Source organism: Spea bombifrons, chromosome 1, assembly GCF_027358695.1.
Source record: "Spea bombifrons isolate aSpeBom1 chromosome 1, aSpeBom1.2.pri, whole genome shotgun sequence".
Taxonomy (NCBI): domain Eukaryota; kingdom Metazoa; phylum Chordata; class Amphibia; order Anura; family Pelobatidae; genus Spea; species Spea bombifrons.
This window is the reverse complement of record NC_071087.1, coordinates 52,643,517-52,659,033: the sequence shown is the minus strand read 5'-3', so window position 1 is coordinate 52,659,033 and position 15,517 is coordinate 52,643,517. Positions and strand designations below refer to the sequence as shown.

At 39.5% G+C, this 15,517-nt stretch overlaps 1 protein-coding gene across 2 annotated transcripts in view; it reads left to right on the top strand.

The window, feature by feature from the left end:
• HERC3 (HECT and RLD domain containing E3 ubiquitin protein ligase 3) overlaps positions 1-15,517 on the top strand; it is a 29,437-nt gene extending 13,920 nt beyond the window's left edge. The window contains exons 9-25 of one of the 2 annotated variants that reach the window (XM_053461615.1): positions 1,164-1,240; positions 2,867-2,991; positions 4,916-4,975; positions 6,318-6,429; positions 7,510-7,699; positions 7,811-7,974; positions 8,694-8,807; positions 9,422-9,445; positions 9,546-9,635; positions 10,785-10,955; positions 11,084-11,227; positions 11,768-11,934; positions 13,234-13,300; positions 13,630-13,712; positions 13,877-14,060; positions 14,709-14,811; positions 15,092-15,517. In XM_053461615.1, coding sequence (XP_053317590.1) covers positions 1,164-1,240; positions 2,867-2,991; positions 4,916-4,975; positions 6,318-6,429; positions 7,510-7,699; positions 7,811-7,974; positions 8,694-8,807; positions 9,422-9,445; positions 9,546-9,635; positions 10,785-10,955; positions 11,084-11,227; positions 11,768-11,934; positions 13,234-13,300; positions 13,630-13,712; positions 13,877-14,060; positions 14,709-14,811; positions 15,092-15,300 — 2,084 coding nt within the window. In that variant the 3' untranslated portion in view covers positions 15,301-15,517. Of the gene's footprint in view, positions 1-156; positions 269-1,163; positions 1,241-2,866; positions 2,992-4,915; positions 4,976-6,317; positions 6,430-7,509; positions 7,700-7,810; positions 7,975-8,693; positions 8,808-9,421; positions 9,446-9,545; positions 9,636-10,784; positions 10,956-11,083; positions 11,228-11,767; positions 11,935-13,233; positions 13,301-13,629; positions 13,713-13,876; positions 14,061-14,708; positions 14,812-15,091 lie in introns of those variants that run through there. The other variant, XM_053461614.1, reaches the window with a different exon arrangement.

The window sequence follows — 15,517 nt, the reverse complement described above, 5'->3', positions numbered from 1 at the left end:
ACTTAAAGTTTAAAAACTTGGAACAGGGGAGCTTTTTTCTCAAGGACATAATGAATGAAATGTTGACCGGGCTGCCCAACTCCAGTCCATAAGAACTGCAAATAGACCACAGTTTCTTCATATGATATTAAGCATTCATTAAACTACTTCTGGCAGGGATACACAGAACTCCTGGCCTATTCGCAGCCCTTGATGAATGGAGATGTGTAGCCCTGATGTTGGCATTTGCTGCTTAAATATCTTTTAAAAGGTGTTAACAAAACACGTGGGATAATGGATGTTGTTTGTGCTCTGTTGATTAATTTAAACTGGTGAAAGTTAAAGTATTATTATTATAAGTGGGCCTTAATGACAGGGGTAATGGTCTAAATATGGAGCAGTTGTCATGGAAACCAGAGAATTGTTCATACTTATTGTTTAATATTTTATAAACACGGCCCGATTCCTATCTCTGCTCTGATCAGTGTCCTTGAGCGGTGACTAGCACTTCATTATCAAGCTACAGCAGACATTTGCTTATGTCATATATAACGTGGCACTAGATTATCTATAAAACCAAATGCACTTCCAGTGAGAGGCGTGAAGTGTTGAGCCACAGAGAAGGCCAGGAACTGCACATTCTACTTATTTTTTTTCCTTTTTCCCTGCGGCTGTATTTTTCCATGGCTGGGTAGAAACTGTAGGACACTGGTGATGCTGCTATTGTCATGGTTTGTGGTCGGAGTTGAACTCCAGAGCCTCTGGTTGCAAAGCATTATTTCTGATTGCACTGCTCACGAGAAACGCCTTGCTGTACTCTAGCTAGAGGCCTCACACCAATACTCAGTACAACTCAATCCAACTTCCATGGTTCCAAGTGGATTATTGGTAAATCCCATGGTTGCTCAAACCCCAAGGTCTCGACCTGAGGGGGAACTTCATTTTTAAGTTTTTTTTGTTTTTTTTTATACATAAAGCTATACAAAACATACTAAATACACAATTTGATTAAACACAGAACATCAACAAAAACAGTACAATAACTGATTTTGAGTCTGTCTTAAATAAAATGTCCTACAGAATTAACCTTCAATATATAATACCAGTTGTAATTCAGTAATGCGAAAGAATTAGTAAGGAGTAAAAAATCTCCGAACACTTGTGTTCTTTTTCCACACAAACAGATCCCACCACATATAACATCATCAAGCGCATCTTCTCTGGATGGAATAAAACCTTTGTGCTTTCTTCAGAGGTGAAGGTGAGCTGGGGAATATTGCATGGGGACTCATAAAAGTAATGTGACCAGAATAAACACATCTAAAAAGATTTATTAGGAGATTTCAATTTTATCAGACAAAATCTCGCTATTCCAAGAAACACACAATTTCAAGCCAATGTATTCTCAAGAATAACATTGGAGAATAAAAGGGAGGGACATATTTACATTGTTAACCTATTTCCAATGTATCTTGATGTTCAAAAATATATTGGCACTAGCATATGTGCCCAACCATTTATATTGTGAGCATGGCGATATATTCCCCCTTTTTTTTTCTGTCTAATTTTTTCATGTTTGTTTTGAAGTATTCAGATATACACTATTTGACCAAAAGTATGTGGACAATTGACCATCACACGTATAAGAACATGTTGGACATTACATTCTAAAGCCATGAATGTTAATATGGAGTTCCCCTCACCCCATTTGTTGCTCCAGTCTTCCTTCCGGGAGGGCTTTTCACAAAATGTTGGAGTGTGTCTGTGGGAATTTGTGACCATTCAGCCAAAAGAGCATTTGTGAGGACAGACACTGATATTGGATGAGAAGGCCTGGCTCAGTAGGTTCCAAATTATTATAAAGGTGTTCAAGAGGGTTAAGGTCAGGTCACTATAGTTCCTCCATACCAAACTCCTCAAACCATGTCTTTATGGACCTTACTTTGCGCACACAAACAGGAAAGGGCCTTCCCCAAACTGGTGCTGCAAAGTTTGAGTCATACAATTGCCTTAAATGTATTTGTATGCTGTAGCATTAACATTACCTTTCACCGGGACCAAGGGGCCTACCGCAAACCCTGAAAAACATCTCCAGACTAACCCAGACTTGTCCTTTAGATAGTGAAGCGTGATTAATCACACCAGAGAACAGGTTTGCACTGCTTCAGAGTTCAGGCACGGTGTGCCACATAGTGATCTTTGGCTTGTGTGCAGCTGCTCGGCCATGGTAGGCCATTTCATGAAGCTGCCGACACATGGTGTCAGGGACTGGGTCCATACAGGCGACTGTAATGACCCAGAGCGCCCAAAGATGGTGTTCAGGAGTTATTGAGCAGTAGCGGAGATAGACAGGGCCTGGTGCAGGGCGACTGCACTCACCCGAGTGTTGAGCACCTAGGGTTGTGCAGTCACATACCAGCGCCCTGACATAGCAGCCGATGTTCTCCAGAACAAAACAAAGTGATATCCTGCAGGCACCCTGAAGCAGGCATGAGACATAGCACTAGAATCATGTGCAGGATGCTGCAGGCTGGGAGTACAGAAACTAAGAAGAGTAAGAGCTGAAACATAGCGAGCAAGGGGGACAGGACAAGGAATAGGAAGACAGGACATACCTGGGACAGAACACAACAAAGGACAGGGAACAAGGAACACAAGAGATGTTTTTTTTATTGTAATGACTAATAGCATTTCTTGTACAAATTTAAAATTATTCTTGTGTTTTCTTTTATTTATGGACTTAATAATTGATTCAATACCAATGGGTAATTTCTGATTCTACATTTCATATGATTGATTTCAGCTTCTTAATTATATGGCATTTCCCATTTAGGTATACACTGTTTTAAAATTAAGACCATTTTTAATACTTTCTTTAATTCTTCAGAACGCTCAACCTGCAGATGATTTTCGTTCCTGCAACAACAGGAATTACCCCAGTCAGATAAATGAGGAAACAGTTGATGTCTGGAGACAGAAGCTACTGGATAATAGTAACTCCAATACTATTAAGTATGTTTGTCCTGGATCTGTAGCATGATAACTTACTAAAATGGAAAGCTTTACATATTGCAACTGAATTTGCTTCCCGATACAGTGTTATTGTTTATTGTGGTAGACTTATCTGACATTAAACAAAAAAGCATGAACATCTATATGTTAACATTAGTAAGGTACACTATATAACCAAAAGTACACCCCCTCCTAAATGTTGAGTTTAGGTATTTCAGCCATACTCATTGCTAACAGGTGTATAAAAGCACATAGACAGCCATCTCCATAGATTGTACTAAAAAGATCAGTGACTTTTTAATTGTGGCTCTGCCATAAGATGCCACATTTGGCACAAGTCAGTTCATGAAAGTTCTTCCCTGCTAAATCTGCCCTGGTTCATTGTAAGTGCTATTACCGTGAATTGAAAGTATCTAGGAGTAACAACACAAAACCGTAGACCACTCACACTCACAGTGTGAAGCCACCAGGTGCTGATACATGTAGCAAGTAAAAATCCATACAGAGTTTCAAACTGCCTCTGGAGGCAACACCAGCACAAGCTATGTGCATCTGAAACTTCACAAAATGGGCGAACAGTTGCACACAAGTCAAAGATCACTATGCGCGATGCCAAGCGTCAGGAGTGGTGTAAAGCCTGCGTCACTGGGCTCTGGAGCAGTGGAAATGTTTTCTCTGGAGTGGTAAACCACGCTTCGCTATCTGGAAGCTTGATGGAAGGATCTGGGTTTGACGGACACCAGGAGAATGCTACCTACTAGAATACATAATGATTACTGTAAAGTTTGGTGGAGAAGGGATAATGGTATTGGGCTGTTTTTCAGGATTTGAATTAGGCCACCAGTAGTGTTACTGCTACAACAAACAAAAACCTTTCAGACAATTGGTGCATCAAACTGTGTGTCACTAGTTTGTGGAAGGTTCTTTTCTGTTCCAGCATGAGGAACGCAAGTGCAGAGGAGCTCAAGTGGCCCAACCAGAGCCCATCGAAGACGTTTATGATAAATTGGAACGTTAATTGTGAGCCAGGCTTTCTCATCCAACATCAGTGCCTGACCTCACAAATTCCCACAGACACACTCCAAAATCTTGTGGAAACCCTTTCCAGATGAGTGGCGACTGTTATAGCCTCAAATGAAGAGCAACTCCATATGAATGCCAATTTTGTAATGTTTGTTTTGAAGATTTTTTTTTTTTTGCTCTCCCATTCGGTTCTGCTATAGTTATTACCAAAGTGGACAGGTCTGGTGATATACCCACATACATACTGCCATCAGAAGGATTGATCATTTTTGATATACCTGCTCTGGAAATGTGGGGAAACTGCTATAACTTAATATTTGAAATAATTATATGTGTGTTGTAATAGAGTGCAAGCTTTGAAGAGCAATGAGATATCCTCTTCAAGAAACAAACAAAAGTCAGTCCTAATGGATGTTTATTCCATTTCTTAATATTGCTATCATTATAATGTATATAAATAGTGTTGCTTGCCAAGTGTATACTTTTTATTCTTATGTAACTGTTTAAGAGGCTCCTAAATGAAGTAGATGTAGGTGGAGCATATCAATTATTGGATCATATTGTTACAAATGCATTTTTATTTTACAAGTTGAGATGATCATAAGAGAAGAGGCCATTTTAAGAATTGAAAACACTTCATCAGGTTTCTGGTATATCTGTTTTTATTGAACTTTGATTACTTCTATTAATGGTTGGTTCACAGTTGTTTCCAGTGGTAGATAAAGTGAAACTCTGTACAAGGTGTGTCATTTCTCACAATATAAAATCTTCTGCAAGTTACTCCACATATGACAATTAAATAATAATGATTGTAACCTCACAGTTCTGCTTGCTGCATAATATTGGATTGTTTGATTGCTCTAATGGTTTTGGCCATGTTCCACTTTTGTTTATTTTTCAGTTGCCTTGTCCAAACTTTGTCATCCTCTTCCTGCTGGAATGGGAGCTTCCTGGAAAAAAGGTATTACAATTAACTAAATTGACATTATGACTATGTATTTAGTAATAAAGCAGGATAACTGCATAACACCCTATACATCGTTGACAGGAGAGCTTGCGGTGGAGTTATGTTTTAACCCTTGACTTTACATTATGAAGTTCCAACCCTTATGAGCTTATATTTCAGGAAGAGCTTGTTTGACCCTGTACAATGTATAGTTACATTTCTTCTTATACATTGAGTCATTCATTATCCAGGGCTAGCTCAGGCCTTCATGATGGAGACATTTACTACTTTACTGCTAGGCTCACCCAAATGCATTGCTAGTCCTGCACACCTAACTAAAACAGCAAGAGAATGAGAATTCCCAACCCTGGGAAGTTCACCAGAATGTCACTAGTCTGAGATTACCCTTCTGAAAGGAAACAAAAAGAAACCAGGCATATTTTTGGCCTAAGAAATAAAACCAGTGAATTGTGGGAATGGGTAGACAAAGTCTATATACAAGGCCTCCAGTGTCCTTGGCTTGCGGATATCATTGATCCCTATAGGATTTTATTTTTTTTTATTTAATGTAATGTCCACCACAATGTATGTTGCTGTAGATTTTCCACCGGCTGAACAAGAGCCGAATAAATAATTAGACAAGTTTGTGGGATGCAGCACAATTTGGGATGAAGGATTACTAGCCTCTTACTGCAAACCTAAAAACAGGCAGTCTGTGGATCTGCCTAGTTGGTTTTATGAGAAAGCTAGTTGTGATCTACAGGGATAGGCAAAGTGTCCATAGAAGGGCACCGGTGTCCATAGCATGGTTTGTAAGGTCCATAGAACATCATTAAACTGCCCACCAGAGCCCCTAGTAAATGTCCACCATGAGCAATGTTGGTGCCTGTCCCTGCTTATCTGCGAATATTAATAATAGAAGAACTTAGAAGGCACTGTGTTTGAGGACATAAGGCTTTCCATAGGAGGTGTTTAAAAGAAATAACAATACATTCACTCTTTTAGAACCACAGAAGATCTTATTGTCAATAGAATTATGTACTCTTCCAGTTTGGGTGTGATGGGAGAGTTTATATTGTTACAGTAACTGATTTACAGGTAAAGATGAATTTCTATTGCTAGGTCAGAATTCAAGAATATGCCATTAATAAAATTGCAGGTTGCATGAGCAGATAGAATTTGTTTACCCTCATCTACCTTATGTCTACTACTTATATGGCTTAGAACAAGATAACATTATATAGGTCCATAATCTTGAAGAAATAGTTTGGAATAAAAGTTGTTTACCAGGGCCTTCAGGGCAACAATACTTGTCAGGTTGCACCTAAGCAATGCTAATGATGCTTAACTATTGTAGGAATGATGAACATTTTAAAACAAGCCCAAAGATTCCTGGTATTGACATGAGCTCCATCAAAGTGCTGTTTGAGAAGCTGATGAGCGCCCATCATTCCAGACTGCTAGAGCAGGTAAGTCCCACTCCAGATCATTAGTCAGGTAACATGTTAAGAGAGAAAACATATGGCGTAAGAATGCAAAGCTGAGGAAGTCACATGAAACAGAGGCTATTATTACCGTATTTGCTCGATTATAAGACAAGGTTTTTTTCAGAGCAAATGCTCTAAAAAAAATACCCCTCATATTATATTTGAGGTTGTCTTCTAATCAGACCTCAAATAGAGGTCTGACTACAAGACTAAGATCCAGATCTCCTGCAGCGCTGCAGGGGACCTGGATCCTCCTCTCTGGCAGCCGATGGACATCTGTGCGATGCGTTCAGACAACCTCCGCTCCTGCCAGCACGTGACCTTCTGGTGCTCAGTCATAGAAGCCCCGGTGGAAGTCCTGGGTAGGAGCGGAGGTTTTCTGCTCGCATTGCGCAGACATCCACCGGCTGCCCCCACTTGACACTAGGGATTCTGGAGCACTGGGCAAGTCTAGGGATGCATCAGTAAGTCGAGGGGGGCATACCAGGGAGGCAGAGTGGCATATAGCGGGTATAAGGCATATCTGGGGGCAGAGTGGCATATAGGGGGTATAATGTAAATCAGTGTGGCAGAGTGGCATAAAGGTGGTATTTGGTATATCAAGGAGACAGAGTGGCATATAGAAGAGTATAAGGCATATCTGGGGGGCAGAGTAGCAAGCTTTGGGCAGATGTACATAACTGGGGGACTGGCTGGCAAATAAAAGGAAATAAACACATCAATCATATTTTTTATTAAGTATGAAAAAATAGTTTACGTGTGAATTAATATTTACTAATAAAACTTTTTACCTATATGGTAGTCTTATATACAGGCTTTTTCTTTTTTTCTAAATTAATATTCAAAATTTGTGTGGTCGTCTTATAATTGAGAAAATACGTTAGTTCCCTGGCAGGAGACATAATGTAAGAAATTATGTTCTCAAATGAATATAGATAGTACTATAACTGTTGACCCTATGCATGCTGATGTCACTGTAGAGGACTTGTATACAATCTGTAGACATATCTGAGATTGACAAAGGTGACATATTGTGAATTGTGACTGATACCTCCCTTTCAGATTGTGAAAGGGTTTGAGAGCTTTCTAATACCACAACTATCCAGCTCTCCTCCTGATGTGGAAGCAATGAGAATCTACCTCATCCTTCCAGAATTCCCTTTGCTTCAGGACTCCAAATACTATATCACACTAACACTTCCATTAGCCATGGCAATCCTACGACTAGACACCAATCCAAGCAAAGTTTTGGGTAAGGAGTACAATTACCAAATTGTTTACAAATTTGTTTGTTGCTTGTTTTGTCATCATTGTTAGCAGTTTGCACCAGAACTGCTCTTTATATATAATCCACTTCTTTCAGATAACTGGTGGTCTCGGGTTTGCCCCGATTACTTCTTCAAGTTAGTAGACCTATATAAAGGCACAGTGGTTTATCTGCTAAATGGAAAGAAGACCTTACTGATCCCTATGTTGTTCACAAGCTATATCACTGCTGCTCTCAGACTTCTAGAGAAGCTGCACAAGGTATTTATATGTTCATCTGCAAAATCACAATGGTTTAATTCCTTATTGTTCACATTGTATTCAGAATAGACTTTCGGGGGTCTTTTATACCACAGGCAAGTTTTAGGTACCACAGTGGCACTTGGGAATTCAAATGGACACTCCATCCATAATATGCTTTGGTTGAGTTTTCACTTTTGGTTTTCCCCATGCCAAAACATAGAGGAACTCATCCGATCCCCCCCCTTTACTTTTGCACTATTACCCAACCCCTGGCTTCTTAGCTTGCAAAAGATGCCTCTCATGCAAGCGTTCCATGGAAACATTCCCATTGATTTCAGTGGGAGTGTTTTCTACCAGTGATTTCTCTAAGAAGCCAAAGGTGGTGCGATTGAACTGTTTCATAAGGTAAACAAAAGAAAAAAAAATAGTTCATATTATGATGAACTCTGCAGGGTCCTCTCAGTTCCAAGTTATTGCCTAGACACATCTGCTTGTGAACAGTCCCCTAAGTAGGAAGTAGCCGTTGTCATTAAATAAAAATAGTAAGTGTGATCATGTGGAGTGCATGGATAAATATTTTATCAGTGTTTTATTACAGCGTAATCAGCACCTGCTGGTGGGGGTGCCCTTACAGCGTTTGTGTATGCAAAAGGTCCCCTATAAGATAAATCTGTTGTAGGCTAAAAATGTGGATGTGAAAGGGGTGGAGGTAATAGTGATTGCATTTATCTCTCCAGGTCAACGTAAATGCTCGACATGTAGAACATGAGAAATTCTACATCCCTGAAATCTCCACTTTAGTGGATATTCAAGAAGATTACCTTACGTGGTTCTTAAACCAAGCGGGATTGGTAAGATATTACAATATTACGTGCATCCCAGCTTGTGGAATTTGGTTTTTATTTTACTAGGGGTGGTTGTGTGTCAAATGGGCTGGTAAGAGCAACTGAGGAAGTGGAGAGAATACGAGCAATGGGGTTGAATTATATACACAGTTTGTGTGTGTGTGTGTATATACACACTTGTCTCAAGACAAGTGCCTGTGTATATTAACAATATTTCTGAGTGTGCAGCCGCTCCCTTTGGTTTGTGTGTGTATATATATATATATATATATAGAGAGATATATATATATATATATATATATATATATATATAATCTCCATTGTATGCCTCGAGTAGTGTGTACTAATGCCTAGGCCCAGGTCAGCACTATGAGAGGCTTAGTAAGTCTCGAGATCTCTGACCTCATCCATGCAAAATAAGGCCAAATCATTGAGAGGATCATGGAGATCTGTGCTGCAGGACCTTCCATCAGCACAAAGTAAATGCAATCCTTAGAAAAGAAAGTTATCTTTCCTTCCTTTCACGCATGAACTCATGCTCATGAAGTTGTATCCGTGCTAAATCACCGATACTTATTATTCACCTGTCTTTAATTTTCCCTTTCTTTTAATTTGTACAGAAAGTTCGTCCCTCTATCATGCAGGTAATTGATATTCTGTTCTAATTTTAATCACCATGTGTAATGTGAATGTTTAATAACAGTTAATTATTAAATTAACAGAGGGGGTGCTATATTTTTTCAGGATTCTGTTACTCTCTGTTCTTACCCATTTGTGTTTGATGCCCAAGCTAAGACCAAAATGCTACAGACAGATGCAGAGTTGCAGATGCAGGTATGAAAAGATACTTCTCATAGAACTAGAGATCCACCTCGTGTTGTCCTTTGTTCTCAGGCATCAATGAGCCAACATGTAAAGTGCTGCCCTGCAGTATGCAGGGTGTATAGACTCATTAGAGGGAACCAATTACTCAGTTCATCTTCCATACTGCAGGGCAGGACTTTATCTAGGCAGGTCAGCAATATGTACAAATCATATGTGTCCTGAAAAACATGGCTGATGTGGTCACCCCAGATGGCGCCACTATGTGTAGTTGCAATATATTCAGCCCTAGTACGAGAGCTTGGGGTTAAACCCTGATAGCCTCCATCTCACCTGACTGTTTCTTAGAAAGTATCCTCTAAGAATATTAAAGTTTTGGCTGGAAAATGAAAAATGTGCTGAAACCAAGATGTAGTGGAAAGCTTGTGACTATTGGCAGGGGCACACGTGCCTCTAATGTAATTAAAGCTACAAAAGGTTGATTAACCCTTTAAGTTCTAGAAGGCAACACATTGCTTATCCCATATTTAGTAACTGGCTAGCTATATCTGGAGACATTTCTAGAGTTATCTAAAAGGTTTGAATAACGGAGAGAGAACCAATTAAGTCAGTTTGAATAATCCAGTTATTACATGAGTGGTGCTCTGGCTTTTGCACGTCAGTCCCGAGCTCTGTTTAAAGGCTGTCTAGTACAGCGTTCATTTGCTCCAAGAGGTCTGTCTTTAAAGTAGATGTAGAGGCAAAGAGGCATATACCTACCCACAATCCCCTGCAGTGGTGGAGGTAGCACTACAAGTCTAAGATTTCTGGTGGTGTGTGGATAGAGTAATTCTGCTTCTGCTACCCTCTTAATAATACAATGTAACATACAACTAGCATACTGCGTTCTGGTGAACAATATAATGTCTCAGTCCTCATCACCAAAGGCGATCCTCTGGCTAAGTAAGGTCTATGGGAAAGGGACTTCATTAACACGGTCAGGTATTTAATTAGCATTACCTTAAAGCTCTATAATATAATATATGGGAGCAAGATGAGAAAACAACTCTGTATTAAAGACACATTTGTTTTCATTAGACTTGCCTTTTAAGATAAAAGTGACTCCTGAATGTTTTGGTTGTACCCTAATGAGGTTGCATGTGTCACCCTTTTATTACATAGATAGCCATTCATGGAGCTAACCTGCAGAATATGTTTATGCTGCTGACCTTGGAGCCAACGCTGGCCAAAAACCCCTTCCTGGTGCTGCACGTGCGCAGGTCCTGCCTGGTGGCTGATGCGTTGCGAGAGCTCAGTATATACTCTGATATAGACTTAAAGAAACCTTTGAAGGTAAAAAAACCATTTTTTGGGGGGGGTTCTTCTCTTTTTTTCCCTTCACCTCTGTAATAGATGTTTTCCGGGCTGGTTGTATTCTACAGCAACAGAGAAGCTGAATTTTAATGTATATTATCGTGTAGGTGATATTTGATGGAGAAGAGGCTGTGGATGTTGGAGGTGTCACTAAAGAATTCTTCCTGTTGCTCCTCAAAGAACTCCTGAATCCCATCTACGGGATGTTCACTGTCTTCAAAGAATCCAACCTGCTCTGGTTTTCAGACATAGTAAGTCAGCATTAGAGCTACATCTAGGTTATAACCGGATGGCTGGACAGGTGTTGTTCTTTTGAGCATCACAGTATTATGCTATCTGAACAATCTCAACTTAAAATATGGACATTCATTTCCCATTGCTGATATTCAGCAATTGAAGGAATCTCTTCATTAAATCCTCAACTACTGATGTATGATCAGTTTTATGCAATGTACTGCTACAGGTGAATTGTCAGCACTACCCATAAAAAATAATACAAAATGTAATTATTTGTTACATATTGTATACATTCCCAGGAAGCAATTGTAATATAAAATTAATTTTCTGCCAAGAACACTTGTCACATTACGCAAAAGCAGGCACTGATAGTTTATTACCAAAGGCTCCTGTATTTTATGTAATAAAACATTTAGAAGAAATAATAAAATTATTTCTGCTAAGGCTTATTTGCTCGAGAGATTAGAGAATACAATTAATGTTTCGTCTAAATGGAATATTAATAATTGAATTAATAATTGTTCCTTTAATGTGTCTTTCTTTATTCCTGGCAGTGTTTTGTGGAGCACAACTGGTTCCATCTCATCGGTGTGATGTGTGGGTTAGCAATCTATAACTTCACAGTAGTGGACCTGCACTTCCCCTTGGTGCTGTATAAGAAGTTACTCAATGTCCCGGCAACTTTAGAGGATCTTAAGGAGCTGTCACCCACTGAAGGAAGGTAAACTGTGCATTTATTTATACTCTCTGTCAACTAGTACAGAATACAGATTATTTACATTAGCTTCACAAAGCCACCTGTGGTTAAGTAAGGAGATCCTAAACACCTAGAATGTTGGATGTGAGTTGAGTACAGATTTAATGAACACTGATCCAAAACTGCCGTGTTTTGCACCCTGGACCACCCATTTGCATACCCTTTTTTTTTTTTATTTTTTTTTTTTTTTAAGTAAATAAGGGTTGCAAGTCTTAACTATCGGTTTCCCATTAAGCTTGTTAACAAGTATATGTTGCATCTCAGGAGGTCATGTCATTAGCTGTACCAAGCATGGCTGTCATTTTCTGAGTTCCTGGTGGGAAGGGGTCCCCACTTGCTGCTTAGTTCCCTCAGTTTAATCTTATATATGTGTCTACACACCACAGCATGAATACAGTGCATCAATGGGGGCCACTTTGGGGCATGGGGCCCCTCTCCTGGAGCAGTGCTATTGTCAGAGACCATGGCAGACTGCATTATGTGCACCAGTCAGTAATCCAGACGATAACATCTCACTTTGTTCATAATCACTCCTTGCCAGTGGATCTGCTGATCACCAAAGTAGACTTAATCATGTATTTTTGCATTGAAAAGTTATTAAATCATTTTCACACGATTCCTTTTTCCGTCTGTATGTGTATGCCATGATTCTTTATTCAGTGTTTATACCAAGCAGTCTCTCTTTGCTTGTATTATAAATATGGTTTAAACTGCTTTTCATGATGAAATGAATAGCAATCACTACATGTTCAGAATACAGAAGACGAACAAACTGCCACTGCTTCCTACCGTAGTGTGTGCAAGTGCGCCCTCTAGTGGACACTTTGTGCAACATGTCATGTTTTATCAGCTAATGTATTTGATTTGTCACATGAAAACTCCTTTTTATTATTATTTAATATATTATTAAAAATAGTTATTAAAGTTATATAAAAACTGGGCCCTGCTCTCTCATGCTTAGATTAACATTTTACAGCATAGGTAGTGTTGACCTGTGCATGATCTTGTAGTTTTTCCTTCTGCTTGGTGATCACCATACCTGGGAACTTCTGGGCTCTATATAATAGATCACGAATAAATGCATATTAATCAATTGTATAAAAATATGCAATTTGTACAAAGTGGTCATCGCCACAGGTTTTGCAGTGTTCTAAGGTGCGCTATAGGCAACCAAAATGTAAGCCGACACAAATGGTATATTGTACCAAATATTTACATGACATAGAAGTATATAAGTAATGATTACTCCTCTTCTTCCTACAGGAGCCTTCAAGAACTCTTGGACTACCCTGGAGAAGATGTGGAAGACACTTTCTGCCTAAATTTTACAGTAAGTTTTCAGTAATTTCACTCTCGTTTTAGGATGCTTGTATGCAGTATAGCAGCTCTTTCATGAGACTCCTACACATGCCCACAGTTTTCAAATTAGCCAGTATCATACTGTGTAATGTTCTAATAGTATGTGTCATGTCATGTGTGTTGTATGTATAGGCCTGGTCACAGGATAGTGTTGGTTTGTTAAGGACTCTTTGATTATAGCGGGGGGCAATAGACTTACATTGAGTGTTACGTTGTTTTTCTTCCTATCCTGAACTAAAGATCTGTTAATGTTTTCACCTATTTGAATGGAAAAAATATATTTATACTAATTTTTTGTAGATTTGTAGAGAGAGCTATGGACTGACAGAAACGAAACCTTTAGTCCCTGGAGGAGACCAGATGACTGTGAGAAAAGACAACAGGTAAGATTCACATTCAGTCCCAAATTTGTTTATCATTTTTAGCGCAGGTTTACAGGACAGGCTCGCATGCCAACAGCCTAAATTAGGTGCAGGCTGGAACCTATGCATTGTGTTATTTTGCTATAAAAATCATAAAATACTATTTCCACTTTTTTCTTTTACAGGAAGGAGTTTGTAGATGCCTACGTGAACTATGTGTTTAACCTGTCCGTGCAGGAATGGTATGAGGCATTTTCAACAGGCTTCCTGAAAGTATGCGGGAGTAAAGTGCTGGAGCTTTTCCAGCCGTCGGAACTGAGGGCCATGGTGGTTGGGAGCAGTGACTACAACTGGCAGGAGCTGGAGGAGGTAAACTCGGCAATGTCAGGGCGTATGGCATCGTTGGGTTTATGCAGTAATAATCGGTTAACAGGTTATCAGTGCCAGTCCTGTGGACCGTGCTCAGGAGCAGGTTAACCATGGAGCAAATGGCACACTTGCCCTAGGGCCCCTGGTGGTAAGGGGCCACCAGTTGCTAGTAACTTGTTGCAGTATAAGTATGTGTTTGCACTGCACAGCACAAATACATTACATCTTGTGCTGGGTTGTGTGGGAGTCCAGATGGGGACCCTTGGTGCACGTGGCCCTTCTCCTGGAGTAGTGGCATTTGCAGAGACAAAGACGGACTCCACTATGCGCAGCCTGTAAAAAGCTCCTACTGCAGTCACATATTACAGTCGGCAAGAGTGGACCTATTACTGTCAGAAAGTACTTGGGAAAGTTTTATTTTCTGGGGCTTTCTGCATCACATCACAGACCGAATGTAAGGCTACCTGATTTTAAAATCATAAAAAGAAATGCCATGAAAAGAGGTTGTGATCTCAGACTAGACGATAAGCATCTCTTGTATTTGCTGGATTCATAGAGACTGCACTCAAGGTTGTGACATCTGTTGTGTCATTAAATTGTTGACATGTAACAATAATCATTGTTTTATGATGTCTGTATTATTCATAGAGCGCGAGCTACAAAGGAGAATACTCAGCTATGCACCCTACAGTGAGAATGTTTTGGGAGACCTTTCACGCATTACCTTTGGAGAAGAAAAAGAAGTTTCTGTGTAAGAAAATATAGAGGGTCATATTTATACAGGAAAAGCAAAAAAAATTATGCGGCCAAGTGAAAAATGTGGGGCAAGCAGCAGAAATATTCCACCATCTATAATGATTGCAACCTTGTAGTCACTTTGGATTGCTCTAGTTTACTGAATATGGACCGTTGTGTGTCCCACGCATTTCACATAAAGAGGTCTATGAATCCCTGGACTTTAACAGGCTTATTATAAACAGAAGTGTATTTTATCTTATGTTTACTAATTAATTTGCTTTTTTTTTGCTCAGTATTTCTAACTGGCAGCGATCGTATTCCTATTTACGGAATGTCAAGCCTCCGAATAATCATCCAGTCGGTGCCCAGCGGGGAGGATCATCTACCGGTGGCTCATACATGCTACAATCTTTTGGGCCTGCCCAAGTACACAAACGTAGAAACTCTCCGGATCAAACTAAACCAAGCAATCGATCACTACGAGGGCTTCAGTTTGGAGTGAGAAATAAAACAGATTTTACACGCAAACATGCACTTTAATACTCAATGTAAAATGTACCCATTGTCTACAATTCAAGAAACCAGTTTCTATTTTTATAATTTAATTAACCAAAAAAGAGAGAAGGAAGCGGCAATGTCTTTGTCATCCGTGCATCATGAATCTTTTTCTCTGTATTTCTGGTGTATTGGTTATTAAAAACCTTTTTAACAAAAAAAAA